At 36.2% G+C, this 19,811-nt stretch overlaps 1 protein-coding gene across 5 annotated transcripts in view; it reads left to right on the plus strand.

Annotated features, from left to right (window-relative positions):
• Positions 1 to 19,168, plus strand: part of Xiap (X-linked inhibitor of apoptosis) — a 43,287-nt gene extending 24,119 nt beyond the window's left edge. For all 5 annotated transcript variants that reach the window (XM_047536584.1, XM_047536585.1, XM_047536581.1 and 2 more), the window contains 4 exons: positions 126 to 204; positions 1,118 to 1,160; positions 6,737 to 6,937; positions 15,606 to 19,168. In XM_047536584.1, the coding sequence (XP_047392540.1) occupies positions 126 to 204; positions 1,118 to 1,160; positions 6,737 to 6,937; positions 15,606 to 15,799 (517 nt within the window). In that variant the 3' untranslated portion in view covers positions 15,800 to 19,168. The remainder of the gene's footprint in view (positions 1 to 125; positions 205 to 1,117; positions 1,161 to 6,736; positions 6,938 to 15,605) is intronic.
• Positions 19,169 to 19,811: the final 643 nt, after the last annotated feature.

A 19,811-nucleotide genomic window follows, 5' to 3' on the forward strand; every position in this document is an offset into this window, starting at 1 on the left:
TGGGTAACATTTTATTTTGTGGCTCCTTAGAAATAACAAAAAGCAAGTTAATGGAATTAAATGATAGAGAATCTATATTTACTTATTTATCAGCTACTAAAGTTTAATGTCATTATATTGTTTAGGTGTAAATACCTGTTGGAAGAAAAGGGACAAGAATACATAAACAGTATCCATTTAACACATTCACTTGAAGAGTCTCTGGTAAGTCTCATATTGTATAATATCTATTTTTGTGTATAATTTGTTTTACAGTTGTTCCTTGTGTAAAATTCACAGTATAGTACCATAAGTTAATAATGTGTAGTGAAATTTAAAGGGGAGAACTCAAGGAGAGCTTCATATTCTTAACCTGAAGCAAATTTGTGAGAAGGGAATTAGGATGAAATGATTTCAGTATCACTATAGACAAAAACAAGATTGAAGAACCAAAATACTAAAGTTCCTAAAGTCCCTTACTCTTCTGAAATTATCTTTGTATGATATACTTTGCGTTCATAAGTAGTTTCAACCATCTTGCAGATAGTATTTAAAATCTCAAATGTATATCTAGGCTGAGTGTGGTGGTGCATGCCTGTTGTCCCAGCTGCTAAGAAGGTTGAGGCAGGAGAATAAGTCCAAGAGCAGCCTGGCCTACTTAGTGACAACAGTCTCAGAACAAACAAACAAAAAACTTGGGGTATAGCTCAGTGGTGGAGCAAATGTCTTGCATGTGTGAGGCCCTCATTCCGCAGTACTACAAATCAAAAAGAAAAAGATAGGGTATCTAAATTGATAGAATGAATTGGGTGACCAATGTATTATAATACATGGAAAAAATCCTGGTCTAGCATGAGAGACTGAGTTGTTAGGATGACTCCAGCCTTAATTATATTATCTCCATGAAGTTATTTAATCTCCTTGGGCCTCAGTTTCTTGTTTGTGAAGTGAAAGAATTGGATTAGATATGTTTTAACTTCCTTCTATTCCATCAAGTTGTACCTCTTGTGAATATTCATATTTTTAATTGGAATAAAGCCAATTTATTTCAAATTTTTGATTAATGTAACTTTTCAAATTGAGATAATTGCCTACTACTATAAATAATTCTTAGTTATAATTCATATTTCTATTTTAGGTAAGAACTGCAGAAAAAATGCCATCACTGACAAAAAGAATTGGTAAATATGCTTACTAAAATGAATATACTTCTAATATCACTGCCAATTTATTATAGTTGTTATTTATGGAGTAAAAAACTAAGCATGGTCTTTCATAATACCATAATATATTTGTTAGAAATGCAATTGCTATAAATTTAAGAATTTAATGAAATGCATATAAATTTAAGCAGATCTTTCTATATTAAGAATATTAGTACAAACTGGGCACCTTGGCACGTACCTGTAGTCTCAGTTATTTGGGAGATGAAGTGAGAGGGTTTCTTGACTCTGGGTTCAAGGTCAGCCTGGGCAACAGAGTGTGACTGTTATTGCTAAAAAAAATTAATTTTCTAAAAAAAGGATTTTGAGCTGGGCATGGTGGTGCATGCCTGTAATCTCAGCAGCTCAGGAGGTTGACACAGGGGAATCATAAGTTCAAAGCCAACCTCAGCAACTTAGCAAGTCCCTAAGCTACTTAGTGAAACCCTGTCTCAAAATAAAAAAATAAAAATGGCTGGGGATGTAGGTCAGTGGTTGAATGCCCCTGGATTCAATCCCTGGTACAAAAAGAAGAGTGGATTTATCATAATCATTGGACAGTTCTTCCATGGTCAGGAAGAGCAGTAATAGGTTGTCCTATTACTATTCTTGCTATGACCACAAAACATAGGGTGAAGTATAAAAGCAAGGATCATGAATCCAGTATCTTTCTAGTGTGCCATCACCACCATCAGCCCTAACCCATCTGCTTTTTTAACCCATGCTGTCATTGTACATTACCCAACTTTTTCAGAGGGGTAAGATTTGGTTTGTTTTACTTGTATTACCTGTGATACAAATTTGTATCACAAACATTGTAGACATCTTTAACAACTAGAAACTAATGGAGATATAGCTCAGTGTTAGAGTGCACACCTAGCTTTCAGAAGGCCCTAGGTTTGATACCCAGTACCACGAAAAACAAACAAATAGAAAGTAGGTAGAGAAAGGTATTATGTTAAGCAAACAAGATATTGTTATCCCATCTTACCAAATGAAATAGAGAGGTAAGTGACCTACCCACAGGCATATTATAAATTATTTGTGGAACTAGAACTGTAAACAAGGTCTTCTGAATCCTTTATCACACTGAAGATCTCACTTTCAATTTAGGCAGCATGTGTCAAAAATAGAAAGTTCAATTTAGAATATATCTGGTAATTCCCCACTCTATGCTTATAGCATCATCTGTTTAGTATTTTAAGTATTAGAAGACAAAAGAATACTATGCATATTCGTAAATATACTTGGGAAGAAGAGCTGCTTTGATATTATTTGGTATGGTTTTTGTAATGGGCATAAACAATACAATTTAAGAAATGAGCTGGGAATGATACATGCCTATAATCGTAACTACTTGGAGACTGAGGCAGATGGATTTCAAGTTTGTGGCCAGCCTGAAAAATTGAGAAAGACCCTATCTTAAAAATAAAAAATTATAAGTACTGGAGGTGTAGCTTAGTGGTAGAGTGATTACCTAGCATGTATGAGGCCCTGGGTTCAATTCCCAGTATTGCCAAAAAAATTAGTGTAGCATGTGTGTATATAAGTTGGGGGGGTACTGGGGATGGAACCCAGGACCCCACACATGCTAGGCAAGTGCTCTACCACTGAGCTATATCCCCAGCCCAAGGGTATAGCATACATTTTTAGTTATTCAGAAAGAATCAATAACATTTCTTGTTAAGAATTTTTGGCATTTAATTATCCTTACAGTGTCTACTATTCTTTTATGATGAAAGAGCCTTTGTTCTAGGTTAGGATTAATGGTGAGATATAATTTATGTATATCATAAATTTCACCATTAAAAGTATGTAATTCAAAACAGACAGTATTACCCTATGTATATTTATGATTACATGAATGGTGTGAATCTACATTGCGTACAACCATAGAAATGAAAAGTTATACCCCATTTGTGTACAATGAATCAAAATGCAGTCTGTAAAAATAAAAAAGATTTTTATAAAAAAAAAAAAATCAGCCCCAGCAGCAAGCCCTAAAGCATCTCAGTGAGACCGTCTGTAAATAAAATATAAAAAAGTGTTTGGTGGTTAAGTATCCCTGGGTTCAATCCCCAGTACCAAAAATAAATAAATAAAATAAATGCTGTAATATACTACCCAAAAAAGTATGTAATTCAGTGTTTTTTAGTATATTCATAAGGTTATACAGCCATCACTCTTATTTAATTGCACAGCATTACCATCACACAAAAAAGAAACCCCATACCCACCCATCAGCAGTGATTTAGTCATTCTTCAATCTGCTCCTACCAGGCACAGGCACTCACTAATCTACTTGTCTCTCCATGATTTTTCCTTCTGAAAATTTAATATAAATAGGATCATGCAATATATGACCACAGGTGCCATCCATGTTGTAACATATATGAGTACTTCATTCTTCATTCTATTTTATGGTGAACAATATTTCATTGTTTAGATAATACCTTAATTTTTATTTTGAGAAAGGTTCTTACTAAGTTGCTAAGGGTCTCACTAAATTGCTGAGGCTGACTTTGAACTTGAGATCTTTCTCCCTCAGCCTCCCAAGTCGCTGGGATTACAGACATGCACCACTGCACCCAGCGCTATGTTCAACCTTATGATGAACTACCATAAAGTTTTTCAAAGTGGCTACATCGTTTAACATTCCTACCAGCAGTGTGTAAGAGTTGTAGTTTCTCCACATCTTTGCTAACACTTGTTGTTGCCTGTCCTCTTTTTTATAGCCATTCTATCAGGTTGATGTGGTATGCCGTGGTTTTGTTTTGCTCTTCCTCCAATGCCATTGATATTGAACCTCTTTTCTTGTGTTTATTAGTCCTTTGTAAAATCTTCTTTAGAGAAATGTTTGTAATCTCCTTTAACCATTTTTTAGTTATGTTGTCTTTATTATTGAACTGTAAGAATTTATTATATATTTTATATATATTATATATATATATTCCTTACCAGATTTATGATTTGGAAAATTTTCTCCCATTCTTGTGGGTTGTTTTTCACTTTCTTATTGGTATTCTTGGAAATACAAAGTGTTTAATTTTGATGAACTCCAATTTTTTCTTTTCTTGCTTATGCTTATTTAGTGGGGGGATACTGGATATTGAACCCAGGGACACTGTACCACTGAGCTACATCTCCAGCCCTTTTTTATATTTTGAGTTGCCAGTCTGACCTCAAACTTGAAATTTTCTGTCTCAGCTTCCAAAGTCTAGGATTACAGTCATATACCACTATGTCCAGCTTGTTGCTTATACTTTCGATGTTGTATTTAAAAAACCATTGCCTAGGGCTGGGGTTGTGGCTCAGTGGTAGAGCACTTGCCTAGCATGTGTGATGCACTGAGTTCAATTCTAAGCACTGCATATAAATAAAATAAAGGTCCATTGACAACCAAAAAATATATATTTAAAAAAAAACATTGCCTATTTTCTACTTCACAGAAATATGAAAAGAGTCACTGAATGAATAAAAAACCTTTATTCAAGGGCTGAGAATGTCACTCTGTGGTAGAGCACTTGCCTAGCATGTGCAAGGACCTGGGTTCAATCCTTATTAACACCACAGGCAATTAAATAAATATTTATTGATGTATAATATACACACAGTAAAGTGCTTTAAAGTGCACTAATCTTAAATTTTCAATTCAGGCCAGGCACAGTGGTGCACACCTGTAATCCCAGCGACTCAGGAGACTGAGGCAGGAAGCTTGTGAGTTCAAAGCTAGCCTTAGCAATGGTGAGGCACTAAGCATCTCAGTGAGACCCTGTCTCTAAATAAAATGCAAAATAGGGCTGGGAATGTGGCTCAGTGGTTGAGTGCCCATGAGTTCAATCCCGGGTACCCTCAAAAACAATTCTTTTCAACTCAAATTTAACACGTATATACACTATGTAACCATTATGTAGATCAAGATTTAGAGCTTTCTTCCACCCCAGAAAGCTCCTTCAGGCTGCTTCCCATTCAGTATCCACCCACAAGTTATATTATGGCTTCCATAACCATAAATTAATTTTCCCTATTACCACAGTTTAGTTTTGAACTTCTTATAAATGGAATCATGCAGTATATACTCTTTTATCTGGTTCATCATTTTGATGAATTTCACTTGCTTTGTGTATGAGATTCATCCATGTTGTTTGTGGCAGTAGTTTGTTGCTTTTTATTCTATATTGTTTTTTAATATACCATAATTTATTTATTCACCTGATGATGGACATTTGAATTGTTTCCAGTTTGGGGTTATTATAAATGATGCTGTTATGAATATTCGTGTGCATGTCTTTGGCAGAGATAAGCGCTGGTTTCTAATCCCCGCCTCCCCCCCCCCCCTTTCTCTCTTTCTCTCTTTCTCTCCCTCTCTTTCTCTCCCTCCCCCCTTCCTCCCCCTCCCCCCCTTCTCCCCCCCACCCAGTACTGGGGATTGCAAACCCAGGGGCACTCTTCCACTGAGCTACATTCCCAGCTCTTTTTATTTTTGCATTTTGAGGCAGTGTCTCACTAAGTTGCCAGGGCTGGTCTTGAACTTTTAATTCCTTCTGCCTCAGTTCCCCCAGTGATTGACATTATAGGCAGGCACCACTGTGCCCAGGTACAATTTTCCTCCCTAAGCATTTCCCTATATATGCTGTATTATAACAGTGAATTTTTTACTTTCTTGTCTTACCTAATCCAACCCCCTTAGATAGAAACTAACCCTGACATCTAGGAAACAGACACTTGATGTCACAGACTGGGACTTCCCCCAATTTCCCAGGACTGTTTTTTAAGTAATTGCTTATGACTCAGCAATAATATCCACTTTTTAAGTACTTTCCATTAGTTGTACAGCTGATTTGAAAAATGTTCAGCTTTGAAAAGCATTTTTACCTTATTTTATACTGTTGTATTATAGTATTTTATTTTTGTTTTGTCATGCTGGGGATGGAACCCAGGGCCTCACAGATGCTAGGCAAGGCAAGTAAGTGCTCTACCTTTGAACTACATTCCCAGCCCTATCATGGTGTTTTTTTGTTTGTTTTGGTTTGGGATTTTTTTTTGTTGTTCTTTTTTTTTTTTTTTTTTTTTAGGTACTGGGGATTGAAACCAGGGTCACAACCACTGAGCCACATTCCCCAGTCCTTTTTTGTGTTTTATTTAGAGACAGAGTCTCATTGAGTTGCTTAGGGCCTTGCTAAATTGCTGAGGCTGGCTTTTGAACTTGTAATCCTCCTGCCTCAGCCACCCCAGCCTCTGGGATTAAAGGCTTCTGCCACTGTACCTGACTCCTCACTGCCTTTAGAGCCCCAAATTTGAATAATCCATAGTGCTACAAAATACATACTAAAAGCACTTACAATGAATTTTAAGATTCTAAAAGTTATCCTTCGGTATCTGAATATTTTTTAAAAATTTCCTTCCAAAGCAGCTTTGGTTTCCCGGTTTGGGATTGGTTTGTTTTGTTTTAGTTTTTGCTTGCTGTTTAATTTTTTAAACTAATTTACTATTGAGTTGTTTTAATAATATTTATTTTGATTCTATGTTATTTTTCCTCCCAATTTTCATTTCAGATGACACCATCTTCCAGAATTCTATGGTACAAGAAGCTATACGAATGGGATTCAGTTTCAGGGACATTAAGAAAATAATGGAGGAAAAAATTCAGACATCTGGGAGCAACTATATATCACTTGAGGTTCTGATTGCAGATCTAGTGAGTGCTCAGAAAGACAATACACAAGATGAATCAAGTCAAACTTCATTGCAGAAAGGTATGGATGGCCATGTATAAAAAGGAAGAAAAACCTAACCACTAAATTATTACCAGTATCTCATTTGATTCTAGCTCATTCATTTTTTTTCTCTCACATCCCCCTTAGGATAAATACTGAGCGGGGCACTATGGACTTAACCCAAGGGCAATTTACCACTGAGCTATATCCCCAGCCCTTTTTTATTTTGAGACAGGGTCTCACTAAGTTGCTTAAAGCCTCCCTAAATTAATCTCTTCTTATGAAAAATTTCAAATATACCAAAAGTGAAGATAACAGTGTAATGAACCTTCTTGTATCCATCAGTCAGCTTTAATAATTACCACCACTTTGCCAATTTTGTTGCATATTTTCCACAACTTTCTTTTTTGCCACAGTACTTCAAAGTAATGCCAGACATCCTATATATCATGATCTATAAATACTTCAATATATATCCAACAGATAAGGATGGTTTTTAAATATAACTTGTACTGTGTCTATTAGTTGACTCAGTCTCCTATAACAGAATATCACAGACAGGGTGACTTAAACAACAGACATTTGTTTCTCACATTTCTTGAAGCTAGAAAGTCCAAAATCAAGGAGACCAGTTCCCCCATGAGGGCCCTGAAAATGACTATCTTCCCTCTGTATCCTCACATGGCAGTTAGAGAGTCACAGTGGTGCATTAATGCTCTAGTCTTTCTTCCTCTACTTAAAAGAACACTAAGCCCATCAGGAGGCTCTCACCTTCATGAACTCATCTAAACTTAATTATAGTAATGCATTGCTTAACAATGAGAATATAGTCTAAGAAATATATTTAAAGCCGGTCTCATTTTGCAAACATGAAAGCATGTACTTATATAAACCTGGATGGTATAGGTCAGTCAACATGGCCTCCTAATGCAATCAAGAGATTTGGTAAATGAGATGTTTGATATGAGACTGCTACTGGCTTGACATGGCATATTGTTTTATGAAGCATTTTTTAATAAGTAAAAGGAGTACATCCTAAAATAATGAAAAAAGTTATCAAGCATTATGTACTGTGACTAATTATGTATGCTATACTTTCATATTACTAGCAACTGAGGTTGGTTTATATCACATTACCACAAACACATGAGTAATATATTATGCTTGCATATTAGGATGGCTAAGGTGTCACTAGAAAAATAGGAATTTTTTCAGCTCCACTTTAATCTTATAGGACCACTACCAGATATGTGGTCCCTCATTGACTGATATGTCATTCTGCAGTTTATGACTGTACTTTGCAAAAGCCCCATCTTCAGATACCATTACCTTGAAGTTTAGGGCTATAGCATATGCATGTTGGAAGACACAAACGTTCAGTTTGTAGTATACTTTTTTTTTGGTACCAGGGATTGATCCCAGGGATGCTTACTTACTGAAGCACATCCCTAGCCCTTTTTATTTTTTATTTTGAGATAGGGTTTCACTAAGTTTCTTAGGGCCTAAGTTGCTTTGAACTTGGGATCCTCCTGCTTCAGCCTCCCAAGCTGCTGGGAATATAGTTGTGTACCACCACACCTGACTATAATATACTATTATCACACTTAAATGAAATTAACAGTAATTTCATTACATCATCTAAAACGAGTTGGTTTTATCCTCTTCCCCACCCCTTTTTTCATGGTGCTGGGGATTGAACCCAGGACCTTGGGCATGGTAGGAAAGTGCTATACCAGTGAGCCATACTCCCCAACATTCCCATTTTCTTAAGATATTTTTACAATTGATTTGTTCTAATCAGAATCTCCAAGGGGGCTGGGGAGAGTGCTTGCCTTGTAAGCACAAGGCCCTGGGTTCGATCCCCAGCACCCAAAAAAAAAAAATCTCCATAAGATTCATTGATTTATTCATTAAATTGAATTTATGCTCCATTCTAGACAAAGAACAACAGAGGCTAACATCATTGTGTGTGGAATCTATACATTTTGTAGTTAAAAGAGTTTGGTTTTAGACTCTTCTACAACTTTTCATATATGAAAATATGAATGGGGTCATGTTATTAAATAAGGTTTGATGTTGACAGTGGTGATGGAGGATAGGAGAGCAGTTACTGAGATCAAGGGTCTCTGATGCTCTCATGGCTGTGGCATGCCCGGTTCCTGGGAATGTTTCTGTGCAAGGGCACAGGATGCCTAGCTACTGTAGCAATGCCCTGCATGAGGAGGCTCTGTGCAAGAGCCCTATCAGTTCTAACCTTGATCTCAGGCACATAGTGCCCACCCGGGGAAGGAAGGAATTCTTCTGCTAGACAACCACAATGTTTCACCAGCTCCACTTCTCCAGTTCCTGCCCACTTTACAGTAACTTTAAACAATGGACTTTCTTGAGAGCTACACAAAGCTCCTAACATTGCACTTTGCAACTGTGGAAAAGCTACATAGGATGTCCTAGTTTCTGTAACTTTCCTAAATACAAAGAATAATGGTTGCATAGTCTTTAACCTGATAATGAGACGTATATACATAAAGAATGCTGGGGTAAATCTTTAGGTCTGCATCTCCATCAGAGAGCAGAGCTTCATCTGTTCCCAGCTTAATCTTTAAGATCTGTGTCTGTGAATCTTTATTTTCCAATCCCCCTTTGCCCCTCGCCAGAACTGAGAGTTTGGTCGCACTTATCACAACCCTAATACTATAATGGAACCCTAATACTATAAATCATATATAGGAACTATAGTAAATAATGTAGAAGAAATGCATATGACCTACTTTTTAAGAAAAAGATAAAATATTAGTTCTCACTTAAGGTGGTGGGTACTAGAGTACTTGCGAGCAACACTGAAGATTAAAAGTTTCAAACTGAATGGACTTTTAGGTACTTTACCTATAATCAGGTTTATGAAGTTCTTGACCATCTTCCTCCAAAAGATTAAAATTCCTTTAGTTCTAATAAACCTGAAAGTTGACTTTTTTTAACACATTAAAGACCTTTTGATCTTTATGTTATTTCAGATGCTCTTGAAACATTCAGATAACTGCAAGAGTTATAAAATAGTATGGGCTGGGATTGTGGCTCATGGTAGAGCACTTGCCTAGCATGTGTGAGGCACTGGGTTCAATCCTCAGCACTGCATACAAATAAATAAATAAGGGTTCATCAATAACTAATAAAAAATGAACATTTATCATACACACACACACACACACACACACACGTATATATATATTTGGTAATGGGTATTGAACCCTCAGGGGCACTTTACAACTGAACTACATCCCCAGTCCTTTAAGTTGCTGAAGGTCCTACTAAATTGCTAAGGCTGACCTTGAACTTGCAAGTGTGTACCAACACACTGAGCTAACTGACATAGTTTTAAATATCATTAATGGCGGGGCACAGTTGGGTATGCTAATCCCAGCCATTGGGAAGGCTGAGGCAGGAGGACAGCAAGTCCAAGGCCTTGTCTCAAAATAAAATTTGAAAAACAATAAAAAAACCAGTGATGACGCTCAGTGGTAAAGTGCCCCCTGCATTCAATTCTTAGCACTGCAAATACTGCTACTAATGATGATTATGTAAATAAAATGATATCAGTTGATGTAAAAGATTTAACAGAGAGCCCACTACTTTTTCCTTGAAGATGCATATATTTAAACTTATACAAGCTGCACTTATCTCGGTGATAGTAAAATAAACTATTTACTTGGTCATCATTCCACTATAATAGAACTATAAGTGATTGTCATTTCCCCCTACATCTTTCTTTAAAAATATTTTTAGTTGTAGATGGACACAATACCTTTATTTATTTTATTTATTTTTATGTGGTACTGAGGACTGAACCCAGTGCCTTATATATGTGAGGCAAGCACTCTACCACTGAGCCACAACCCCAGTGCCCCCCCTACATCTTAAACACAACTCAAGCTGAAGTAAATATCAGTTTTATGCTTGAAGGCATAGTCTGTAACAGAAGTATTTAGTGGGTTGCAATAGGAAGAGAGGGTCAGAATGCATTGGGGAGTGTATTTTCTCAATCCAGCAGAAGTCAGTGGAGCTTTTATCATCAATAAGTCTGAAATCTAGGATGGTGCTGGAATGAGGGCTTAAGCAAATGACAGCTCTTGGGGCAGAGTTGGAATTCCTTGATCCATCTTTCCTTAGTCTCATTAAATTGAGGCAGGTAATTAATACAGTCTATCCACTCATATTGGGGCTGCTACCTGTTTCTCTTCCCAAAGGCTGATGAGGAAAGTCTTTACTAAGAATCTTTTAATTCTATTTTTTAAAGGGGTGGGCCTAATTGAAGTGAAGCAGATGAAAGTTATTATAAAAAGTATAACATTACTGTCTCTTACTAAGACATCAGAGATTCAGTGCTAACTTTGTTTCCAGTGGCTACGTGGCAGATAATACCCCAGTAAACTATCATGTAAAACAAGTACCAAGTCAGTGCCTTTCTTTCTTTCTTTTAAAATTGTGCCAGGTGTGGTAGTATACACCTGTAATTCCAGCAACTCAGAGGCTAAGGCAGGAGGATCACAAGTTTGAGGCCCCCAGCTTTAGTATCTCAATGAGACCCAGTCTCAAAATAACAAAAAAAAAATTAAAAAGGGCTGCAGATGTGACTCAGTGGTAAAGTACCAAAAATAAATAAATAAATAAATAAAAATAAAAAATTACATAGTGTGGGATAATGCCCTTAATGTAGGGTGTACGCTAATCCACTTGTTTAAATCCTTGTGCATGTATTACTGTACATAATATCAAAGTCAAGCATATTCATTTCTTATCTATCTTTCCACATGGATCTACTCTAATAGTAAAATGAATAACATTTAGAAGAGGTATAAAATAAGGTAGTAAAGATATTAGCAAATAACATCAGAAGTTGTCTAGATATTGACTTTATTGCTCATGTGCCAGGAACTTCCTGATCTAGAAGAGAGCTGTTCAAAGCCAGCTTGGGAAACTTAGACCCTGAATCAAAATAGAAGGGCTGGGGATGTAGTTCAGTGGTAGAGTACCTGTGGGTTCAAACCACAATACCAAAAAGAAAAAAAGGAAAAAGAAGTCACAATTTTCATTACTTAAGTGAGAAACTTGAAGTGCCAGATGAGCTGTTGCTAAAGATGACTCAGATAGTCAGGAGTGGAATGCAGATTGGTCTGATGTTTTAGAGGTTTTTGGTTTTTTATATTTTAATTGTGGTAAGATACACATAAATTTACCATCATAGGGCTATGAATGTAGTGCACTGTAGAGCACTTGCCTAGCGTTCACAATACCCTGAATTCTACTGCAGCTTTAAAAAATTGTCATCTTTTAAAATTTATTTCTAAAGGTTTTTAAATTTTTAAATATATTTATTTTTTTATTTATAAAATTATCATCTTAACTATTTTAAATGTATAGTTCAGTAGTGTTAAGTACATTCACATTGTGCAGCCAATCTTCAGAAATTTTTTTTGAATATTTTTAGTTATAGATGGACACAGTACCTTTATTTATCTTTATGTGGTGTTGAGGATCAAACCCAGTGCTTCAGTATGCATGAGGCAAGCACTCCACCACTGAGCCACAATCCCAGAATTTTTTCTTTTTGGCTTGGTGCTGGGGATTGAACATGGGGGCTCCCACATGCCAGTACCACTGAGTTGTGTCATCTGAACCTATAACTTTGATTAGGCCCAGAAGGTTGCTTTTGGGTGGGTACCAAGGATTGAAATCAGGGGCACTCAACCACTGAGTCACATCCCCAGCCCTATTTTGTTTTTTATTTAGAGACAGGGTCTCACTGATTTGCTTAGCACCTAGTTGTTGCTGAGGCTGGTTTGGGGTTGTTGCTATCCTTCTGCTTCAGCCTCCTGAGCTGCTGGGACTACAGGCATGTGCCACCACACTTGGCCAGAAGGTTGCTTTTTAAGAAGGATATTAATCCAGGTGTGGTGGCACATGCCTTTAATCCCAGTGACTTTGGAGGCTGAAGGAGGAGGATCACAAATTCAATCCATCCTCAGCAATTTAGCAAAGCCCTAAGTAACTTAGCAAGACCCTGTCTCAAAATAAAAATGAAAAAGGACTGGAGATGTAGGTCAGTGGTAAATCCACCCTGGGTTTGATCCCCAGTACTCCCCCCAACCAAAAAAATATTAAGTAATCCTTTCCTCTACCCTCTAGTGAGAGAAATCTCTCTAAAGCTCAAATGTGATCCTGTCTTTCTCCAGTTTAAAACCCCTCACCAGTTCCCAGGATCAAGTTCAAATTCCTTTACATGGTTTGCCAAAGCTTTCATGATGAAGCTATTCCTAATTCTGTAGCTTCATCTCATGCTATTTTCTCCTCAAGTTCATTGCTTATGCTTTACCTATGAGCATATAGGCCATGTACCATTCTGCCCTTGAGCTTGCTTCTGCCATTTCCCTTGCCCAGAACACTGTTCTCCCACTGCCTCTGACCTCAAAGACCTTCTGTCTCTGCTAGTTATCTCCTACTAATCTTTTAGGACCCAGCTTAAGTATAATTTCCTCCAGGAGGCTTTCCTTTATGTGTGCATGCACACACACACACATGCACACACACCCTTCCTGTGCTCCTCATAACACATTGTAATTACCTTTGTCATCGTGGCAAATTGTAATTTCCTGTTTACTTGTATTCCTGACTGATCTATGAACTTTTAGGGATCTGAAGTCTGTATATTTCTTAATTGTATCCCTAATGCCTAGAACCTAATTAAGGGTTCAGTAAGTATTAGTTGAATAAAATTAAACTAACAGGTTTCCAAATATGTTTCAAAAGTGTTCCCCAGGATATTAGAAGAGATACCATGAAAAAGAAGCTCCCTTAAATAGAGAATTGTGTTGTATATTTCCAAGATGGGAAATGTACTATATTGTACTGCACTGTACTCAATGACAGTGGTTCTCAAATGCTAGTTTGCCTAACCCAAAGAATTGTAGACCCAGTGATTGGAGCCCAGGAATCTGTTATTTAAAAATGCCCAGGGGCCAGGGGCAGTGGTGCACACCTATAATCCCTGCAGTTTAGGAGACTCAGGCAGGAGGATTGTGGGTTCAAAGTCAACCCAGCAATTTATCAAGAACCTAAACAACTTAGTAAGAACCTGTCTCATAATAAAAAATAAGATGGGCTATGGGTGTGGCTCAGTGGTTACGTGCCCCTGGGTTCATTCCTCAATACCATAAATAAATAAATTTTTATAAATGCTCCAGGGACTGGCAGAATGCTTCTCTACCATCCCTAGCACTGCAAAAAAAAAAAAAAAAAAAAAAAAAGCCCCAAGTAATTTTCATTTGAGGTCAGATTTGGAAACCATTAGTATACAGTGATTACAAAGATAGTTAAAATATGTAATCCATTTGGAATAGTGCCTAGCACATAGTATTTATGCTTTATTACTTTTGACTGCTGCTGCTGTTGTTATAATTATATATGACCACGAATTGCATTTTTGTGGCATATTTGTTAGCATTTCACAAAACCTATTTTGAGAAAAGCTAAATTAAGCAAGTATTTCAGTTATGCTGATGACACCCAGATCTCTATCTGTGGCCCTGATTTCAAGATGTGACTCTCTGCTGGGTGTGGTGGTGCATGCCTGTAATCCCAGCATCTCTGGAGGCTGAGGCAGGAAGACTGCAAGTTTAATGCTAGTCTCAGCAAATTAGTAAGGCCCTAAGAAACTTAGCAAAACCCTGTCTCAAAATAAAAAATAAAAAGTGCTGGAAATACAGCTCAGTGGTTTAATACTCCTGGGTTCCATCCCCAGTATCACAGAAAAAAAATCTTTTGACTCTCTATTTGTACTGTAAATACCTCAAAAATACCTGAAAATCCCAAACTCATGCCTTTTTTTGTGTGTTTTTCTCGTACTAGAGGTTGAACCCAGGGATACTCTACAACTGATTGCCATGCGTGCCCTCACCTTTTTATTTTGAGACAGGGTCTTGGTAAACTGCCAAGGCTGGCTTCAAACTTGAGATCCTCCTACCTCAACCTCTGGAGTAGCTGGGATTCCCACTGCAGTGTCCCTCAAATCCGTCCATTTCTTGGGATGCTATCACCTTTTTTTTTTTTTTTTTTTTTTTTTGTGGTGGTGGGGATGGAACCCAGGGCCTTGTGCTTATAAAGTAAGCACTTTACCAACTGAGCTATATTCCCAGCCCCTGCTATCACCTTTTCATATGCTACTTCTTTTACCTAACCGTTTCTTTCTTTTTTTTTTTTTTTTTTTTTTTTTGTGGTGCTGGGGATTGAACCCAGGGCCTTGTGCTTATGAGGTAGGCACTCTAGCAACTGAGCTATCTCCCCAGCCCCTACCTAACCGTTTCTTTTGTGTATGGCAAATTGCTGCCCATGCATAAATGGCATTCCTTTGCTCCCCCCTTCATGAAACCTTTCCCAACTAGCCTGAACAGAACTCATTCATCTTGTCCCAGAGCACTTTGTACGTAAGTTTATTATAGCACTTATCACTTTGTACTTTGTGCTTACCTCTATAGCCTCATCTCACATCCTCTCCCACTAGCACGCAAGCTATTTAAGAACACATGCCGTGTGTGAGTCAGCCTCATATCTCTCAGCACTTGAGTGTCTGGAACACAGTAGGGGTTCAATAAATGTTCACTGAATTTAAACAACTAAGAAAGTCTAAAACTAGTATGTTTATTTTCTCTTTGTGCAGAGATTAGTACTGAAGAGCAGCTAAGGCGCCTGCAAGAGGAGAAGCTTTGCAAAATCTGTATGGATAGAAATATTGCTGTAGTTTTTATTCCTTGTGGACATCTGGTCACTTGTAAACAATGTGCTGAAGCTGTTGACAAATGTCCCATGTGCTACACAGTCATTACTTTCAAGCAAAAGATTTTTATGTCTTAATCTAACTCTGCAGTGGGCATGTTATGTTCTTCTTATTACCCTGATTGAATGTGTGATGTGAAGGAACTTTAAGTAATCAGCATTGAATTCCATTAGCATTTGCTTACCAAGTAGGAAAAAACATTAACAGCAGTGTTTTAGTTGGCAACCTAAACTTTGAATTTCTGGATCTTTCAGGTTATTAGCTGTATGATTTATCCAATTTTTTATTGTTATTCAGTTGAAACCGTAGACTAAGAAGCATCATATTAAAACTGATCACAATGCATATTTGTAGTACACTGACTTAGTTTCTAAGTGTAAGTGAATTAATCATCTGAATTTTTCATTCTTTTCAGATAGGCTTAACAAATGGAGCATTCTGTATAAATGTGGAGATTAGAGTTAATCTCCCCAATCACATAATTTATTTTGTGTGAAAAAGGAATGAGCTGTTCCACACTGGTGGAAAGATAGAGATTATTTTTAGATGTTTGTCTTTGTGTTTTAGGATTCTGTCCATTTTCTTTTAAAATTTTAACACATATTTGTGTGAATAATTTTTTTTAAAAAGTGGTTTTGCCATTTCTAAAAGGCTATTTAGTGATAGAATACCATCTAACCAACATGTACTGACATGGAAAGATGTCAAAGATATATTAAGTATAAAATGCACATGGCAAAACACTATGTATAGTATGAGCCAAATCAAGGTGTGCGTATTTTCTAACTGTATAGAACAAAAGATTTGGAAAGATGAACCAAAACTGTTAAATGTGTTTTTTCTTGAGGGGTGGGGGGTGGGGTCCTAAAGGGGTTTTTAGGGACCCTTCACTTTCTATTTTTTTCATTTTGTTCTGTTTGAATTTTTATAAGTATGTATTACTTTTGTAATCAGAATTTTTAGAAAGTATTTTACTGATTTAAAGGCTTAGGCATGTTCAAACGCCTGCAAAACTACTTATCACTCAGCTTTAGTTTTTCTAATCCAAGAAGGCACAACAGTTAACCTTTTTGGTGCCAATGTGAAATTTAAATATTTTTATGTTTTACCTGCCTTGTGGATGAAAAATATTTCTGAGTGGTAGTTTTCTGACAGGCAGACCATGTCTTCTTATCTTGTTTCAAAATAAATATTTCTGATTTTGTAAAATGAAATATAAAATATGTCTCAGATCTTCCAATTAATTAGTAAGGATTCATCCTTAATCCTTGCTAGTTTAAGCCTGCCTAAGTCACTTTACTAAAAGATCTTTGTTAACCCAGTATTTTAAACATCTGTCAGCTTATGTAGGTAAAAGTAGAAGCATGTTTGTACACTGCTTGTAGTTATAGTGACAGCTTTCCATGTTGAGGTTTCCATATCATCTTGTATCTTAAAGTTTCATGTGAGTTTTACTGTTAGGATGATTAAGATGTATATAGGACAAAATGTTAAAGTCTTTCCTCTACTTAAATTTTTTATTTTCTTGACTAGTAATAGTAGTAGATATTTCTTTTAAAAATGTTCTTTTGAAATTCTAACTCTTGGAAATTATAAAATACTGACAAGAGAAGAATAGTTGTTTAAATATTTTGAATAAGAGTCAGTATGGGTAAAAAAATAGAAGTTTCTAAAATTCTTCATAGAACACCCAGGATTCATGTTATAAGATGGTCATGACAGACCTATTATAGAGTCAAGTGAGGCATTTACTGCAGAGATTGGTTTGAGAGTGAAACTATTAAAAATTATCTTTTCATTGTATTTTCTAAGAGAAAGCATTGGTACGGTCTCCAAACCTCTGTTCACTACTATGTTAAGTGATATTCATTTAAAGCATTGCAATTTCAAATAAGAACTTTAAAAATTAAGTAATGATTGCCCTATTTCTGTTTTATTATATAAATCTTCAATTATTCTCCTTTCTGTTGTCTTCTACTTAGGTCTGATGATGTAGTCATTAAGTTGAATTTGATCTGTATAGTCTAAGCTTTGAATTTAAATGTATGTTTAAAGCATTCAATGGGAGAAAAGTGTTAACGTTTTTAAAACATGTTTTCCAGGACACTTTAAGCTCCAAGTCATGTAGGTAGCTTAATCTAGTTGTTAGCCAAGGACTAAATTGTTTTAACATAAGGCTTTTCCTGTTCTGGGAGCCTCAGTTCATTAAAACTCTGCTTTTAAAATTTGTGTGTTTAGAGTTAAGCAAGACCTCTTTTTTTTTCCTCTCTCTCTTTCCATGAGTTGTGAAATTTAATGCATGAAACTGAGGTGGCTAACAAGTTTATTTTAAGAATTGTTTAGAAATGCTATTGCTTCAGGTTCTTAAAATCACTCAGCACTCCAACTTCTAATCAAATTTTTGGAGACTTATCAGAGTTTGTCTGTATCCGCACTACAAAAAAGCACTGGATCCTTTCCATCTAATTGTACAAAAATTTGTCACTTTGCAAGGTCAAAAATACAACCAGATCCAAATCCACACCGCCCCCCTCCCCGTCTCCTCAGTATCTACATGTAGACGTTTCTTTTCTGTGTAACATTCACTCTAGGATTTTGCAATCACCACCTATTTTACTACATTTTAGTCATGTGACAATTGAAGTTATTTTGTAATACATAATCATCTTAATTTTTGATAATTTAGTGTGCTGATCAAAAACTTGGCTTAATTTTTTTAGAAATCAGTTTAACATTTATAAAATAAATTTCAGTTTAATGGTTTATATTGCCTTTCCTGCTAGATTTGTTTTTTACCCCTCCCTTTGGGTAGGGAATGAGGTTGGGTGGGGTGAGTTCAGTGAGTGTATATAATGTAATTTGGCCATGTGTATTATGATATTTTGTTGTTTTCATTGTTATTTAAATTTTAGTAGTTTTTTTCTGTTTTCATTTCAGTGGATAAAATGTGCATTTTGAACCCTCCAAATGGAGACTATACCACCCCAGCATTAGGTGTATGCATTGTTCCCTTTAGACCCAAATTATGGTTTTATTTCTGGTTACCCACATGTCAAATGAGAAAGGGGTGGAATGAGGGTGGGATAAATTGAATAATTTGTGTCCTTGCCATTACAGAAATAAGAAAATGAGAAGGAATTTTTTGACAGATGTAGCTCTTTTATGTCAAATTGGCCTTTTTTTTTAAAGGTAGCCATTTCTTCATCTGTGAAATGAGAATAATGTCTATTTTCTAAGGTCATGAGAGTTCAAGAAGACCATATCTGTAAAAGCATATGCTACATTAATTCCTGTCCTAACACCCTTTTACCCCTCTATAGGTTTGCCTTGAACAAGATATTTGAGCTTGGGGCTGGGGATATAGCTCAATTGGTAGAGTGCTTGCCTCATAAGTACAAGGCCCTGGGTTCAGTCCCCAGCACCGCAAAAAAAAAAAAAAAAAAAAAGATATTTGAGCTAAAACTTAGAAAAAAAAATCTTACATAACTCTCTCAATAACTGTTATTTGTCCTTTTTTGTTGTTTCTCATAATGTAGATGTAAATTGAAATAATTCAATAGGTCAAACCCTCTAAATATTTAAATTATTTTAAAATTTTTTGAAAAAAATATTCTTATTAAATTCAATTGAGTTTTCCTAGTAGAAACAATTGACTCGTTCTCACCCTAATAATCTGTTTCAATTTGAATCTTATACAATTATGTACTTAATACAATGTGGATTTCTTTCTTAGTATAATAGTCATAATGTTGGAGCTGGAAGTTACTTTAGAGAGGTCCCCCTTCTTTCACAGGTGAAGCAACTGAGGCTCAGAGGAGAGGTAATTTGTTCAAAGTTACATAGCTAATCAGTTCAGAGCCCTGACTGGGACGTAGTTTGAAGGTAAGAAACTTCACCAAAGCTACTTATCCTGGGATAGAGGTCTCAAATGTTTATTTTTTTCAACTATTCTTTCCACTATGCCCTAACTTTCACTAAATATTAAATGACACTTTATAACTGATACATAGGACAATCTTAAATATATATGTCTTCAAATTAGACAATACTACATTAATGTTTGGGTGGTATGATTGTATTTTGAAGTCT

This window comes from Sciurus carolinensis, chromosome X, assembly GCF_902686445.1.
Source record: "Sciurus carolinensis chromosome X, mSciCar1.2, whole genome shotgun sequence".
In the NCBI taxonomy this organism is placed as follows: Eukaryota; Metazoa; Chordata; class Mammalia; order Rodentia; family Sciuridae; genus Sciurus; species Sciurus carolinensis.